At 50.1% G+C, this 16835-nt stretch overlaps 1 protein-coding gene across 1 annotated transcript in view; it reads left to right on the top strand.

Moving 5' to 3' along the window:
• Positions 1 to 16835, top strand: part of CACNA1H (calcium voltage-gated channel subunit alpha1 H) — a 160033-nt gene that overhangs the window by 36052 nt on the left and 107146 nt on the right. The window contains exons 2-4 of the mRNA XM_062503239.1: positions 10744 to 10855; positions 12441 to 12574; positions 16334 to 16431. Coding sequence (XP_062359223.1) covers positions 10744 to 10855; positions 12441 to 12574; positions 16334 to 16431 — 344 coding nt within the window. The remainder of the gene's footprint in view (positions 1 to 10743; positions 10856 to 12440; positions 12575 to 16333; positions 16432 to 16835) is intronic.

Consider the following 16835-nt stretch of genomic DNA (forward strand, 5'->3'; position numbering starts at 1 on the left):
GCTCAGGTGGGAATTCCTGTGAGGAAAACTCAGGGGCTGTCCCTGCCACGAGCTCCAAACCTTGGATCCCTGCAGCTCAGACCTCCTGGAATTAACCCTGAGAAATGGGATGAAGTATTCCCTGGATTTATTAATGACTGGAACATGGGGTATTATGTTGGAATTAAACCCTTGAGACACGTTGTCCCAGAGGAGCAGCAAAAAACCTTCCCAAGGATTGCCCTGGCAGATTCATCCCTGTATCTGTTCAGATTTTTCCCAGCCTGGCTGTGCTTGGAAATGAATTTACACCTGACTTATGTTTGGATTTATATCTGAGAAAAGGAGCTTGGCACAGACAGCTCCAAAAAGTTCAGCCTGAGGTGGGAATTGCTGATTGGAGCTCGTGTTTGTTGCTGGCTGTGCTCAGCCCGGAGCTCTGGGAGTCCTGGGATTCCTTCAGCTTTGATTCCAAGCCGTGTTTTAGCTTTGCTCTGTTACTGAGAGCGGAAAAAAAAACAAAACAAAAAAAACAAAAAAAAACCCAAAAAAACCTCTGATTTGGGTTGTTCTTCCTGCACGCAGAATTCCCCAATTCCAGCTGAAAGCTTGGAATGATTCCCTCTCAGAAATCACCCCCAGGGGTTTTTTTTAGGTTTTTTTTTAAGAAGGGGGAAATGGAGATAATGAAAAGTTCCCTGGCAGAACTGGAGAAATTCAGGTTCATCTTCGTTGGGCTACCAATTCCTGTCCTTCTTTACTTCCTGGGAATTCCTCTCCTGCTCCATCCCATCCTCCCCTCCTGCTGCTTCACCCTCACCTTCCATTTCCAGCCCTGCCCGCTCCAAACCTGGGTGAAACACTGCAGGAAAACGTTGGTTTGAGTGCTCTGCTGGATTTGAGCCAGCCCTGGCTGGATTTACAGATGTGCTTGAGCCAGGACTAAACCCTAAATGCCATCACTCAGGGTTGCAGCTCGGCATTAAAATATCCATCAGTGCTCGGAGCAAAAATCCACTCCCTGTAGCACCCTCAGGATGCAAACACACAGGAGGATGGGATAAAAGCCACAGGATTTCCATCCCAATTTAAAGCCTGGCTCAACCAGGCCTGGCCAGGACCTGTTGCTCTCCAGAGCAAACATCCCTGGAATTTTATAACTGTTTATAAATGATGTTTTGGGTTTTTTTTTTTTGTTTGTTTTTTTTTTTTTTTTTTTCCCAGTTTCAGACACCGAGCCTGCCGTGAGCTCTCCGTAAGGAAACAGCCCCAGCCCTGGCACTGCCCCTCTGTGCCAGCTGCAGCTCCCTGAGCCTCCTGCTAACGAGCAGGGCCTTAATTAGTGGCGGGGCATTAACTGGCAGGAGGAGGCTACTCCCGAATTCCTCCTTGATTTATCCCCATTTTTCTTTACTCATCCTGTGGCAGCACCTGCCAGGGACGGGAACCTCCTGCCAGGGAATCCGGGTGATTCTGAGGGATCCGAGGTAGGAGAAAAAGGGAAAAGGGTGAGGAAAAAGGGATTTTGTCACCTCCTTGCAGCTCCCACTCCTCGCTCCTCATGTGGCACCACAGCCTGCCTTGTTTGGGTTGCAAACCCTGCAGGGGGAGATTTTCAAGGAGCTTTCTTTTATTGCTGTGTGAAAAGAAAAAAAGGGGGCAAAGAAACCCCCAGCCCTATAATTTCCCATTAATTAACTTTTCCATTAATCCCGAGCTTTAGGAGTCTTTTGTTTGGTCGGTTTGTTTATAAAACCTCTTGGAGCTGAACTCCGTGAGACCTTCCCTTGGAATAAGTGTTGGAGTGGAGCTCGGATCTGTTCCAGGATTTTTGGGGAGGATCTGGGGAATCCCACCTGTCAGCCTGTCAGTGGGAATGGATGGGGCTGGGGCAGGGAGGAGCTGCTGGGATGATGGATTTTAGATGGGAAAAAGGAGCCTGGGTGGGGATTTGGGTGGTTGATGGAGTGGCTGAACTCGTGCGTGTTGGGCACAGATATTCAGGAATTGTGGTGTAGGAAAGCTGGGAAGAAAATCTCATCTCCAGCAGCATTTTTTATCCCAGATTCCCCCGATTCCTTCAGGATGGGCTCCTGCCCTGCTCGGAGCCACCTCGACAGGATGCGCATCCCTCTTTCCCAGCTGCAAACCTGGAATTCTGGGTTAGAAACTCCACGGCTGAGCCTCGTGTGGTCTGAAAATTCTGCTGGGTGTTGTCTCCTTTCCCTGAGCTCCACGGGTTGACCAGCACTCCTTCCCTTCTGCCAGCTGCACCTTGAGAGGGATCCTTGTGTTTATTTCTGGGGATATTCAGTTGGAATATCCAGTTGGAGGCTGAGGGAAGAGGCAGCACAGGGAGAAATCCAGGCTGGTGGGAGTTTTTCCCGGTGTGGCCACCCAGGAGAGATTTTGGGGCACAGGTGGCTGCAAAAGTCACTTCCAGGGATTTCTTCTCTCTTCCCGCTGCGTCATCCCGATCCCAGAGCTGCTGGGTATCCCATCTGGAGGTGGCATTCCAGTCCCCGGGTGGGTGGGAGAGGATTCCAGGAGGGCTCTGCGTGAGGAGGCTGCCAGAAGCATTGCCAGGGGTGAATGGGGAACAGGGTGTTGTCCATGGAATTTGGGGATATCCAGGGAGCCAAAATGCTGCTGGTTGGAATATTTTCAGGATGTGGAGCAGAGGGATGGGGGAGTCCGTGGATTTCTCCTGGTGACAGAGTTAAATCCAGGTGTGATCCGTGCACAGCTGGACTGGAGGATCCTGGTTGGATGCTCCCTATCCCAAAACACTCAGAGCTTTGGGATAAAATCAGCCCAATCCTCAGTTTCCCTGTATTAGGTTATCCTTCATCCACTTGGAATTTACTTATTTATGCATTTATTTATGCTTCCAATCCACTCGGAATCTATTTATTTATTTATTTATTTGTTTATTTGTTTATTTATTTATTTATCCTTCCAATCCACTTGGAATCTCTTTCTCTCTCTTTCTTTCTTTCTTTCCTTCCTTCTTTCCTTTTTTCTTTCTTTCTTTCTTTCTTTCCTTCTTTCTTTCTTTCTTTCTTTCTTTCTTTCTTTCTTTCTTTCTTTCTTTCTTTCTTTCTTTCTTTCTTTCTTTCTTTCTTTCTCTTTCCAATACACTCGGAATCCATTCATGTATTTATTTATCCATCCTTCCAACCCATTTGGAACCTCCCAAAGATTCAGGCTCCAGCCAGGAATCCGGGGATTCACAGCTGCCACTGTGGATTTATCCCCAAATTCCCACATCCACCCCCTGTGGAGCAGCTCCTGGGAGGAGATTCAGGATCAATTCCCTGGTTTTGGGGTAGGTTGCACGTGGGATCCGTCCTTATCTGGGATACCCGTGCTGCATCCGGCTGTGCCTCATTTCCTTTGGCATTCGGGGCCGCGTTTGTCATCCCGACAGAGCTGGGATAAAAGGGAATAAATCCCGAGGGAGGAGAGGATGGAAGAGCGTTTGGGGTGAGGTGCAGGGAAGTGCATGACTCACACAGAGAATGAAAGATCAGGAGACTGTCTGGGATCCCTGGCTGGTAATTCCCAGGATAGAAAAGCCATCCCTGGGATGTGTGGGAATGTGTTTATGTTGGGATGGAGCTGCCGCAGCTCAGGGATGTGTCACAGCTCCTGGGCTGATTCAGCCATCCCGAATGCAGCCCGAGGGAAGGAGGGAGAACCTGGGAATCCCTGGGATTCAGAGCTTTGGGATTTTCCTCAGCCTTGAGATAGATCCATAATAACCAGGCTGCGGCCAAATCCCATGGGTTAATTCTCCAAAATCCAGCAGAGAAAGGATTTTCCAGCTGTAACTGAGAAGAAGGTGAAGCCGGCGCTGCCTGGCCCCGAATTTCGGGAAGGGGGAACTGGCAGCATTCCCTGGATCCAAAGCAGCCACACATTCCTGTCCACAGCATCTGCTCCAGCCACGGGCTGAGCTGGAGGAGACAAATCCCTCCCGGAGCCGGATCCAGACAGGGAATCCAGCCCTTCTCATCCTGGGAATGACTCCGGAGCTTCCGTGGGAACCCCGCGCTCGTGCTGGGCTGGGGGAGCAGGGCCAGCTCCAGGCCCTGTCACCTTCCAGGAGCTCTTTTCCCTGGCTCGGGGTGGCGATCTGGGGACCAGGTGGCATTAGGCTGTGCTCTGTGCTCACCCTGGGGACAGCAGGGTGACATTTTGGGGACCAGGTGACATTTTGGGGACCAGGTGACATTTTGGAGACCAGGTTACATTTGGCTGTGTTTTGTGCTCATCCTGGGGACACGAGGGTTACAGTTTGGGGACCAGGTGACAATTTGGGGACCAGGTGACCTTTGGCTGTGTGCTTACCCTGGGGACATGAGGGTGACAATTTGGGGACCAGGTGACAATTTGGGGAGCCAGGTTACATTTTGCTCTGCCCTGTGCTCACCCTGGGGACACAAGGGTTACAGTTTGGGGACCAGGTGACATTTGGTTCTGTTGTGTGCTCACCCTGGGGACATCAGGTTGATAATCTGGGGACCAGGTGACAATCTGGGGACCAGGTTACATTTGGCTGTGTTTTGTGCTCATCCTGGGGACACGAGGGTTACAGTTTGGGGACCAGGTGACAATTTGGGGAGCCAGGTTACATTTGGCTCTTCTCTGTGCTCACCCTGACGACACGAGGGTGACAATTTGGGGACCAGGTGACATTCGCAGCACACCGGTGCCACATCAGGGCCAATCCATGGCATTCCCTGGCAGATCCTGAAGTGTTCCCACTGCCACTGATGCCGAGCCAGCTTTAGGGAAAACCCGAGCCAGGCTCAGCTCCCCCAGCTCCCAGATTTGCCTTGGGGATGGAAATCCCGGTGGTGATCCCGGCTGGAAGTTCAGGGCTGAGCTCCTGCCGCGGCTCTGCCGGCTCCTCCTGCCCGGGGTGATTGTCCCGGGTTTGTTCTGCTCTCTGCTCCGGTTTTCCCTGGATGAGCAGCCCTTGGAAAGCCGTGCCCGGGTCGGGGCGTGCTGCCTGCTCCGGATCATCCTTGTCCTTTGTTCATCCTTTCGCTTTGCCCGTCATTAACTTGACCATCATCGTTAACATCGTTATTATCATCATTATTAATTGTCATCATCATTATTAGTTGTCATCATCACCATTATAATCGTTATCAGCCCTGCCATTTTATTATCCTATTATTATTGTATATTCCTATTGTCTAATATTATGACTTTTATATTATTTTTTGGTTTATTTTGCTTGATTTCCCCCCTTTTCCCTTTCTTTCCCCCCATTTCCTCCCCCTTTCCCTCCATTCTTCCCTTATTCTCCCTCTTTTCCCCCTTTTTAAAAATCCTTTCCCCCCCCTTTTTTAAAATCCCTCTTCCCCCTTTTTTAAAATCCCTCTTCCCCCTTTTTTAAAATCCCTTTTCCCCCTTTTTAAAAATCCCTTCCCCCCTTTTTTAAAACCCCTTTTCCCCCTTTTTTAAAATCCCTTTTTCCCCTTTTTAAAAATCCCTTTTCCCCTTTTTTTTTAAATAAAATCCCTTTCCCCCCCTTCGTTTAAATCCCTTTTTCCCCTGTTTTTTTTCCCTTTTTCCCTTTCCCAAATTCCCCACCCAATCCCACTGCTCCCAGAGGAGCAGGACATCCCTGGAATGCTCTGGAATTCCCAGAATATCTCTGTGTGTGTGTGTGTGTGTATTCCATGCACTGCTCACATCTCAGACCACCCAAACTGAAACTTCCCTTGACCACTCCTCCTGTAAACATTTACTTTTCCTTGGATCCAAACTGGGATTTAGAGCTTCAGGATTTTCCTCAGCCTCAGGATAGATCCATAATAACCAGGATCCCGCCAAATCCCAAGGGTTAAAATCACGGGTTAAGTCTCCAAAATCCCCTGAGTGGCTTAAAAATAATAAGATTATGGGGAAATAGTGCCATGATCTTGCTTCTGTTCAGTTCCTGGGTGTCAGGCTTGTGGCTCCAGCCTCTCCCCAGTGTGGAATGAGAATCTGGGAATTTTTAAAAGGTGCTCCCTCTGGAGCACCTGGGAATTTGGGAATTGTATCCTTCACTCCAAGGGATGAAAGCTGTGGATTTGTCATAGTGGTGATGCCACCCTAAATTTCTTTTTTTTTTTTTTTATTTCTGTGTTTATTGCAGGAATATTTGTAGGATTTGGGAGAGGGAAGATGCAGATCCATAATAACCAGAGAGTTGTCAAATCCACTGGAAATTAACAGGTTAAAATCCCCTGAGTGGCTTAAAAATAATAAGATTGGGGGGAAATAGTGCCATGATCTTGCTTCTGTTCAGTTCCTGGGTGTCAGGCTTGTGGCTCCAGCCTCTCCCCAGTGTGGAATGAGAATCTGGGAATTTTTTAACCAAGCTCCTCCCTTTGGAGCACCTGGGAATATGAGCAGAGAATCCTTCATTCCAAGGCACAGGGATGAAAGCAGTGGATTTGTGACATCCCAGCATTTCTTTTTTTTTTTTTTTTTTGCTGTGTTTATTGCAGGAATATTTGTAGGATTCGAGGGATGGATGGTGGAGATGATCTCCGTGAAAATGGAGAAGGAACTGCCGGAGTTCTGGGATGGCTGAGCCTGAGCTGGACATCCCGGGACGTTCCACTGTTTTATTTGGAGTTGGGAATTGACTGGAGCAAAGGGAAAAATCAGGGATGAGGCCTGGTCTGTACTGAGGGAATTTATAAAGAGATTTGAGGATGGAGCTTCTGGCCAAGCCGGGCTGGAAATATTTCTCCCATTTTTCAATTAAAGAGAAATTGGAAATTTTAAATAAGGATTGTGACCTCTAGATCAGGAAATCTCCTCAGCACTGCAGGGATGGGGAAAGGTTTAACAAGGAAGGTGGAGGGATCCTGGCACAGATTCCCAGAGAAGCTGGAAGTGGTTCCCGGGAAGTGTCCACGGACAGGGCTTGGAGCAGCCTGGGATAGTGGGAAGTGTCTTAAAACTGGAACTGGATGAGCTTTAAAAATTCCCTTCCAACCCAACCAATCCCATGCTGTGAAGCCCTCCCAAAAACAGGAATTCTCCAAAGTCTTCCCTGCCTAAAATGTAGGAAACTGCTCCAGCACCTCCTTGATTTCCCACCTTTTATCAATCCGAGTCAAGGCCTGGCAGCTGAGCTGGGCCAGCACTGGTCCATGGCCAAAGCCAGGCTGAGGCATCTTCAGCCCACCAGAACCCCTCATCCTCCATCCCTGCTCCTTGCTGCCAGGTGATTCCATAAATCCCCCCCAAAACTGGCAGGGAACGTCAGGAGAGCTTCTCCAGGAGCGTCGGGAATGGAGCTGGCACCGGCTGGGGCCAACGTTTGGGGGCACATCCTGCATTTTGTGGTGCCGCTCCTAAAGCCGGGACTAAATCTCAGCCTAAGAGCTGCTGCCGACCCCTCAAAGAAACCGGGAGCCCCTTCCCGAGGGAAATCTGGGAATTTCAGCTTGGCCCAGATGTTCGGGGACCTTTTCCCTGGAATTTCTGCCAGAGGAAGAAACATTAAGCGAACCCTCTGCAATCCTCTGTGCCTCCAGCCCGGATCCCCCTTTGGATCTTTCTCTTTCCAAGGATTTGGGAATTGGCCGCCGTTTCCATGGGAACTGCCGAGTTCCCGATTTTGCGGAGTCACGGTTTTAGGGGATTTGCCGGGAGGATCCCGGTGCCAGCCGCACACGAGGAATTTGTGCCATCCCTCACCTTCCCTGATTTCCCAGCTGGAAAACAGCTGGAAAAGCTCTGTGGGGACATCCCCAAGGATGTTCCGTGGGAATTCCATCTCCGGTCACATCCTTGCTCTTTGTGCTGCTCCAGGACTTTTTTTTTCCCACCTTTTCCTCACTTTTTTTTTTTTTTTTCCCCTCCAGGGATTCTTTTCCCCATCCTACCAGAATCAGATTTTTCATCCCTGATGGATGTTCCAAGCTGCTGCAGGCTCTGGAAGGATGCTGGGATTGTGCTCCCTAATCCCAGCATCACCCCCACCCAGGGGATTTTTTGGGACTTCTCCATGGGGCTGCTGGAGCCTGCTTTGGGGGGCTCTGGAAAAGCAGGAAATCAGGGATTCAATCTGAATTTTTGGGGCTAAGAAGGGGCAGTGAACTGAAATTTCCTTCAATTTCTGCCGGGATTTTCCTCCACCTTTCCAGCCTTTTCTTCAAAGGCATCACAAGTTTACATTTTCTTTCCTCCCCCTTTTTCCCCGTTTTTTTCTTCCTCCCCTTTTTCCTCCCTTTCCCCTCCTTTCCTCCACCTTTATCCTCCCTTTTTTTTGTTTCTTCCCTCCTCTTTTTTCTTTCTTTCCTCCCTTTTTTTCTTTCCTCCCCTTTTCCCTCCCCACCTTTTATTTTTCCCTCCCCCTCTTTTTTCCCCTTTCACCCCTATTTCCCTTCCCCTCCAAACATCCATGAACACAAAGCTCTGGCAGAGCCTTCCTTTTTCTCGGAAAATCCAAACAACAACTCCTCTGCCATCCTAAAATTCCAGCTTTGGAGTCACAGGGGTGGGGACCTGCCTGGTTTTAAGGAATTCAGGACCTAATTTCAACTCCAGATTTCAACTTTCAATTCTTCTCCTGCTGGTGATTATTTAACAGTAAAAAAGCACTTTTAGATCAGTCAGAAGATTGGGAATAAAAGGGAATTTTTTGGGGATGGGATGAGCAGAGCACCTGATCAAAGGTCCAGGGAGCTCCGCAGAGCCTTTGAACTGTTCCAAATCCACAGGCTCCGGTTTTTGGGACTTTAAAGGGGAAAAAAATAAAAAATCTGGAAATATAATACAGGAAATTTATGCAACTGCAGCTGCAGGAGGCTTGTGAATAGCACAGGAACCTTGTTTATAGGGAATTTCGCATGGATCCCATCACTCCATGGAAATATTGGGAATGGGATCTGGCTGTGGTTGGGGTTTTTGGGTAGGATTTGGGTGTTGGCTCTGTGGGGTTGGATTATTCCTGGGCTTTCGGTCAGGGGAAAGCATCCAAAAAGCTTCAAAAGGTGGGAAAAAAAGCAGGGAGAAATCATGGAAAGGAGGGAGAAAAGAAAACCACACTGGAATTTCAGTGATGGAAAAATCCCATCAGCAGTTTCTCCTGCTTCACTCCCAGGGTGACTGGGATTTTATTTCATTTATTTCTCAGGCTTCCTACATTTATTTCCATTTTAGACAAGTGGGTTTCCAAGTCTGCCCTGTTGGTTCCCAGCTCCGAGGTGTTCCCAGCTCTGAATTAATTTTTATTTAATTATTTTTTTAATTAAATTAAATGTATTTTCCAATTAAAGCCCCTCTAGAACAAGAATTGGGTTGGGATCAGATTTTAGGGAACTGCAAGATTTGACCTCACTGATTTTTACCTTTTTTTTTTTTTCCATCTGGATAAATAAGAACACACAAAACCAGTTTGAGACTGAAGCCCTGATCTGCTGCAATAAATTTTATCCTGAAGGGATAAAATCCCAGATAAAATATTCCTAAGGAATCAACATGGAAGGGTTTTTATTCAGGTTCCCAAAGGGAATTATCTGTTTCTGAAATTCTGCTGTTATCAGAAACAATTCAGTGTCTGCGCCTCCCCCAGGTGTAGGTTTGGAAGCACAAAGGTTTATTCACATCCAGATGTTTCCAATTACTTTCCCTGGGAACGGTTCTCTCGTTCCTGCTTAATTTGTGGAATTATTCCTCCTTTTTGTGGGATTTTTAATTGTCCTGCCAGCAGCAAACAGCAACTTTGGGCCTATTTTGCGCTGATGCAAATCACCACTTCCTACTTAGATCAATTAATTACAGGTTAATTGAGCACTGGCGGATCCTGTAAGGAATATTAGGGAATTTTGGAGACTGGAGTCGTCCAACTGGGAGCCCTTTCCTTCTTTTTCATGCCCTCTGGATCCTGAACCCAAACATTCCCACCCTTGGCCCCTCCAGCTTGGCTCTGTTTTATCTTTGTCCATCAGGATGGGAAATCTGACATTCCTTGAGATGTGGGAATGGGGCTGGAATGAGAGAACCTCATTTCCCCCAGGATCTCAGACTGGAATTTGTCATTCCTTGGGATGTGGGAATGAGAGAACCCCATTCCCACCAGGACATGGATGTCAGAGTAGAATCATTCCTTGGGATGTGGGAATGGAGTTGGAATGAGAGAACCTCATTCCCATCAGGATCTCAGATTGGAGTCTGTCATTCCTTGAGATGCAGGAATGAGAGAACCTCATTCCCAGCTGGATGTGGATCTCTTGGAATCTGTCCCTCCCTGAGAGATGGGAATGGGGCTGGAAGGAGGAAACCCCATTCCCACCAGGACGTGGATCTCAGAGAGGAATCATTTCTTGGGAAGTGGGAATGGAGTCGGAATGAGAGAACCTCATTCCCACCAGGACCTCAGATTGGAATCTGTCATTCCTTGAGATGTGGGAATGGGGCTGGAATGAGAGAACCTCATTCCCACCAGGACCTCAGACTGGAATCTGTCATTCCTTGAGATGTGGGAATGGGGCTGGAATGAGAGAACCTCATTCCCACAGCTCCGGAGGGAAACAAGGAGAGCAGGACTGGAGCAAGGAACAGGGCCCTGTTCTGGCTGGTGCTGCCCTCGAGCTGCTCTCCTGCTGTGGGGTGATTCCCTGCTAAACCTCGGGATTCGGAGCTGGGAATAGCCTGGGAGAAGGGGTTTGGATGGGAGGAGGGTCTGGATACGTGTCCTGGGTGTCCCCTCCCCAAGCTGTGCTGTCCTTAACCCGCTGGCACCTGGTTCGAGCACGTGAGCATGCTGGTGATCCTGCTCAACTGCGTCACCCTGGGCATGTTCCAGCCCTGCGAGGACGTGGAGTGCCAGTCGGAGCGCTGCACCATCCTGGAGGTGAGGATCCCGCAGCCCCACGTCCCGGGATTCGTGGGGATGCATTCGTGGGGTGGCTGCTCTGGGAGATGGGAGCCCCATCGTGTTCCTTTTCCCCAGGAAGAGCTTTCCCACAGGGATGGGTTTTCCACTGAGGCGAGCAAAGCCTGGCCTGTGTGGGATGTGCTTGGGGTGAGGCCCAAAGGCAGATTTGGATCTGTCCCAGTCAGATCCTTTCTCTCCATCCTAAACAAGGGCAGGGGGGCTCCGAAGTGGGAAGCCAGATCCCACTGGATTTCTTGGACACCACGAAACTCATGGACTCCCATCCCTGGAAGTGTCCCAGGCCAGGCTGGACAGGGTTTGGAGCACCCCAGTCTGTGGAAGGTGTTTCCCCATCCCAGGCTGGTACTGGATGAACTTTGAGGTCCTTTCCAATCCAAACCATTCCAGGATTCCATGGCCAACACCACGGGGGGGAATCTCCCTCACGCTCCGTCCATCCCATCCCAGCCGGGATTGCTCGGTGCCATGTGGCACCAGGGACTTCCTTGGCCACTCCATTCCCTTTTCCATGAGGACAAAGCGTGGGATGAGCCCCTCCCTGCTTTCCTCAAGAGAAGTGGAGTTGGGAATTCTCCCCCAGCCCCGCTGGCCACCCCGAGCTCAGGGGACATCAGGCCTGTCCCCTCATCCCTCCTGGCATCCCTCAGTGCCATCTGCCCACCAGAGCAGCTTTGGAAGCACATCCCAGGGCATTTGCTGTGTGGGCAGCTCCTTGGCTTCCTGCGCATTCCTCAGGCTGGGAACGACAGAATTCCTCGTTCCCAACGAGTGACACCAAGCTGGATCACCGACGTGCTCAGCTCCTTTGGATCTCGCATGGAGCTGCTGCTTTCCTTGGAATGTTCCAGCCACACGGGAAGGCCACTGGGAGGCTCCCTGGAATCCCAGATTGGTTGGAAGGGACCTTAAAGCTCATCCAGTTCCATCCCTATCCACACCTTCCCTGTCCTGTCCAACCTGGCCTTGGAAAATTCCTGACAGGTTTTAGGCAGGAAAGGGCTGGAAAACCCCCACGATCCCTCCCCTGTCATAGTCTGCAGGAGGGATTGGAAGCTGGAACGTGAGGTGGAAAAGCCTGGACTTTGTTATGGAGGCATTTGGATGTCAGTAATTAAATGAACTGAAATTATGGAGTAAAATTTCTGCGTAGTTTATTAAGGGGAAGATGGTTAATTAAGACAAGTCCCTCTCCAGCTCTCCTGGAGCCCTTTCAGGCCCTGGAAGGGGCTCTGAGGTTTCCCTGGATCTTCTCCAGGTGAGCACCCCCAGCTCTCCCAGCCCAGCTCCAGAGGGGCTCCAGCCCCGTGATATCCTCGTGCCTTATCAGGGGATGAACAAAACCTGGGGGCAATTCCCAAGCACTGGAATGAGCCAGGAGCTGTGCCAGGGGGTGCCAGCCCCTTGCAGGCTTGATTTTGGAGTTGGTGGGTGGCACTTTGGTGACAGGAACATGGAATGTCCCCGTGGTGGGAGCGCTCAGGTCTCTCCCTCCCCCTGAGCAGAGCTGGACTGACTGAAATCCTCTTTTCCTGCTCTCCAGGCGTTTGACGATTTCATTTTTGCCTTCTTTGCTGTGGAAATGGTCATCAAGATGGTGGCCCTGGGCATCTTCGGGCAAAAGTGTTACCTTGGAGACACCTGGAACCGCCTGGACTTCTTCATCGTCATGGCAGGGTCAGTGACCACCTCATCCCTTTATCCCAAAGAGCAGGAAAATCCCAGGGAGCCAAATCCTTACATTGTCTTGGCTGGTTTTCAGAATGCCTTGGGAGGCAGAATCTCCCAAATCTGATTTTTTTTTATTTTTAATGCTCACCCCAAAACCAGGCTGGGTTTGGGGGTGGGTTGTGAGTGTCAGGCAGAGCTGGGGGGGTTTGGAGCAATCCTTTGATCCTAACACATCCTGAGCTGATCCACAGTGTCCCAGTGCTATTGTCTCCAAAAAAAACCAAAAAAGGCAGCTCAGCCCCCACTCCTGCCCCGTGCCACCAGCAGAGAGAGGCAGGGATGGGGCAAACAAGGAGAACGCAGCCCAAAAAACCCATTAAGAAGGTTGAAATCTCAGTGGGAAAAGCTGGCTGGGAATTCACCCAAATTCCCAACTCCTCCTGGTTTACACCTTCATTCTGTCTCCCCCAGCTGCTGATTTGTGCAGGATGTGTTAATAAACAGCTCCAAGGATGATCCTGTTGCTTTTGACACCACTTCCCTCACCCCCACGGGGAATAACCGAGTGGAGTAAAAGCTTGGCAAAGCTCAATTTTTTTTTTTTTTTAATCTCCCAATAAATAAATAGCTTTGGAAAGCCCAGGAATCTCCCACCTGCTCAGTACATCCTGGGAAAGGGATAGAAAGCTTTAATTACTGCCTGACTTCTGAATTCCTGCGTTCCTAATGACCAGCCTGGGGTTAATTAAAACATCCTTGGAATATGTTGGGGCGTTTTTCCCTTTCCATTAATGCTGTGCCATCTTCCCTGCACTAATGGGGTTTTGTTGTGCTCTGTGTTATTTGTCTGGAATACAATTAGGAACAGTTTTAGTGCTCTGAATAAAACATGAGCTCTCCTGAGCGGAGCTTCCTTGGAACTCGGGTGCCGTTCCAGCCTGAGAAGGAACATCAGGGACAGCAGAAGAAAAAAAAAAAAAACCCTTATTATTAATTATTTTCCCTTAATTATGTTTTCCTATAAAGCTGCTGCAGTGTTTAAGGGAGGAGTGGCAGGGGACGAGCAGGGAAATCTCGGGATCAGGAGCCTGATCAAGGAGCTGAGGGGGTTTTTCCACATTGGATATATGGGATGAGCTCTCCTGAGGGCGAGCAGAAAATTCCCAGCTCCTCAGAAATCCCCCAAAACCCAGGACTGGGGGAACCCAGGGAGGCTGAAAGGCTCAGCCCTCTGCACATCCTCAGGGGCAGCTTCAGCACCGGGAATTTTGCTGTTGGAATGAAGGGGAAGGTGGCTGGGGAGGCAACTTGGGAGTTTCCCAAGGTATATTCCCCACCTTCCATGGCTGGAATATGTTTGGGGAGGATGAAAACAGCAGGAGATCCCACTGCAGGTGTGGCATCACTCAGGCTGGAGATGAGAAGAAGAAAAAATCCCTTCCCAGGCTGATCCTGGCTGTCTCCAGGTGGTTTGAGTGGATTTCAGCCATTCCTGGGATATGAATTCCCACATTCCCAGGCTGATCCTGGCTGTCTCCAGGTGGTTTGAGTGGATTTCAGCCATTCCTGGGATATGAATTCCCACATTCCCAGGCTGATCCTGGCTGTCTCCAGGTGGTTTGGGTGGATTTCAGCCATTCCTGGGATATGAATTCCCACATTCCCAGGCTGATCCTGGCTGTCTCCAGGTGGTTTGGGTGGATTTCAGCCATTCCTGGGATATGAATTCCCACATTCCCAGGCTGATCCTGGCTGTCTCCAGGTGGTTTGGGTGGATTTCAGCCATTCCTGGGATATGAATTCCCACATTCCCAGGCTGATCCTGGCTGTCTCCAGGTGGTTTGGGTGGATTTCAGCCATTCCTGGGATATGAATTCCCACATTCCCAGGCTGATCCTGGCTGTCTCCAGGTGGTTTGGGTGGATTTCAGCCATTCCTGGGATATGAATTCCCACATTCCCAGGCTGATCCTGGCTGTCTCCAGGTGGTTTGGGTGGATTTCAGCCATTCCTGGGATATGAATTCCCACATTCCCAGGCTGATCCTGGCTGTCTCCAGGTGGTTTGGGTGGATTTCAGCCATTCCTGGGATGTGAATTCCCATCTCTCCAAAGAGAGGCTGAAGCTGGGAGTAACCCTGGGGGAGGAGAAGCCATGCCAAGGGTTGGGATTCACCTCTTTCACCACCACCACCCTTCAATCCAACGTGCGCTCCCAAACCTGGAGCTGTTTTTAGCAGGGAATAACAAAGCTGCTTTTTTCCAACAAGGGGATGGATGTGCTGAAGTTATTCCAAGTTTTTTTGGGTTTTTTTTTTTTGGTGTGTGGTAAGAAGGGAAACGAGTGATTGGCAGAGCTTTGTTTGCCCCGTTCCACCTCCTCAGAGGAGCTGGTTTGCCTCAGCAGCAGCTCCAAAGGGAGCAGGGGAACTACAAAATAAACACAGCTCCTGCCTCCAGCACAGCTCGTGTCTGTGTCTGAAGTTCCTTCCAGCTCCCAGAGTCCTTTCATGTTTTCCTCGCCTGAGAAATGTTCCCTGGAACATTTCAAGCCCGGTGGAACTCGTGGCCTCTCCGTCTGTCCCACAGTTGAGTCAAAAGCGTTTCCCCAGGGGTAGGGATGGTGTTCAGGAGAGCTGGAACCAAAAAGTTCCTGGTGCATCCAGTCCCTGGAGACATTCCAGGCTCCCAGGATTGGATTTGACAGCTGAAGGTTTGGAAGCACAAAACATCCCAAAGCATCTTGTTTATCATGGTAGGGAATCACCCACCGAGTACCAATCCAGCCGAAATTCCCAGCTCCGGCAGGTTCCTGTAGGACATTTCCAAGGGATTTGGGATTTAGAGGTGGGATGTGAGGACACGACCCCACACCTGGCATCCTGGTGCATCCATTCCCTGGAGACATTCCAGGCTCCCAGGATATTATTTGGATTTGACAGCTGAAGGTTTGGAGCTGTTGGTGGCACAAGACATCCCAAAGCTTTGTGCCTCCCATTTTCCAGCACTGGGAATCACCTACTGAGTGCCAGTCCAGCCAAAATGTTTCGGGGGAATGGGAGAGAATGTTCTTTATTCTTAATAATCAACTGGAAAGGAAATGATTCGTGCATTTTGTGTTGGTTTGGGTATTCAGGTTTGGTCACGGGAAGAGAGAAAAGCTGGGGTGCAGCTCCTTGTCCTGGAGAATCAGGGAATCATGGAATGGGCTGGGTTGGAAGGGATCTTGGAGATCATCTCATGGCAGGGACACCTTCCACCATCCCAGGCTGCTCCAAGCCCTGTCCAACCTGGCCTGGGACACTTCCAGGGATCCAGGGGCAGCCACAGCTTGTCTGGGAATCTGTGCCATGGCCTCCCCACCCTCCCAGGCAGGAATTCCTTCCCAATATCCCATCTAAATTTCCCCTCTTTCAGTGTGAACCCATTCCCCCTTATCCCATCACCACAAATCCTGCTGGAGTTTCCCTCCCCAGCTTCCTTCCCATCCTGGAAGGAAAATCCTGCTCTCCAAAGTGTTCCCTGTGCCAGCAGTAAAGGCTGGAAAGGACCTTAAAGCTCATCCCATTCCACCCCTGCCATGACAGGGATAACTCCCACCATCCCAGATTCCTCCAAACCCCATCCAACCTGGCCTTGGACACTTTTGCATCCACAGGAGGAGCTGGAAGCACAGAACGGGTGGATTTGCACCCCTGGGCTTGGAGGCAGCGAAATTTTCCTGGCTCAGCTTCCCCATCCTGAGCCCTGTGCTGTTTTCCCTGCAGGATGATGGAATATTCCCTGGATGGACACAACGTGAGCCTCTCGGCCATCCGCACCGTCCGTGTCCTGCGGCCCCTGCGGGCCATCAACAGGGTCCCAAGTAAGTGACAGCACCCAGGAACAACGCTGGAAAACTGGGAAACCTTGGGAATAAACCCCCCCACTCATCCTGGGAAACCTTGGGAATAAACCCCCCACTCAGCCTGGGAAACCTTGGGAATAAACCCCCCCACTCATCCTGGGAAACCTTGGGAATAAACCCCCCCACTCATCCTGGGAAACCTTGGGAATAAACCCCCCCACTCAGCCTGGGAAACATTGGGAATAAACCCCCACTCATCCTGGGAAACATTGGGAATAAACCCCCACTCAGCCTGGGAAACATTGGGAATAAACCCCCCCACTCAGCCTGGGAAACCTTGGGAATAAACCCCCCCACTCAGCCTGGGAAACATTGGGAATAAACCCCCACTCATCCTGGGAAACATTGGGAATAAACCCCCA

This window comes from Cinclus cinclus, chromosome 16, assembly GCF_963662255.1.
Source record: "Cinclus cinclus chromosome 16, bCinCin1.1, whole genome shotgun sequence".
NCBI classification, from domain to species: Eukaryota; Metazoa; Chordata; class Aves; order Passeriformes; family Cinclidae; genus Cinclus; species Cinclus cinclus.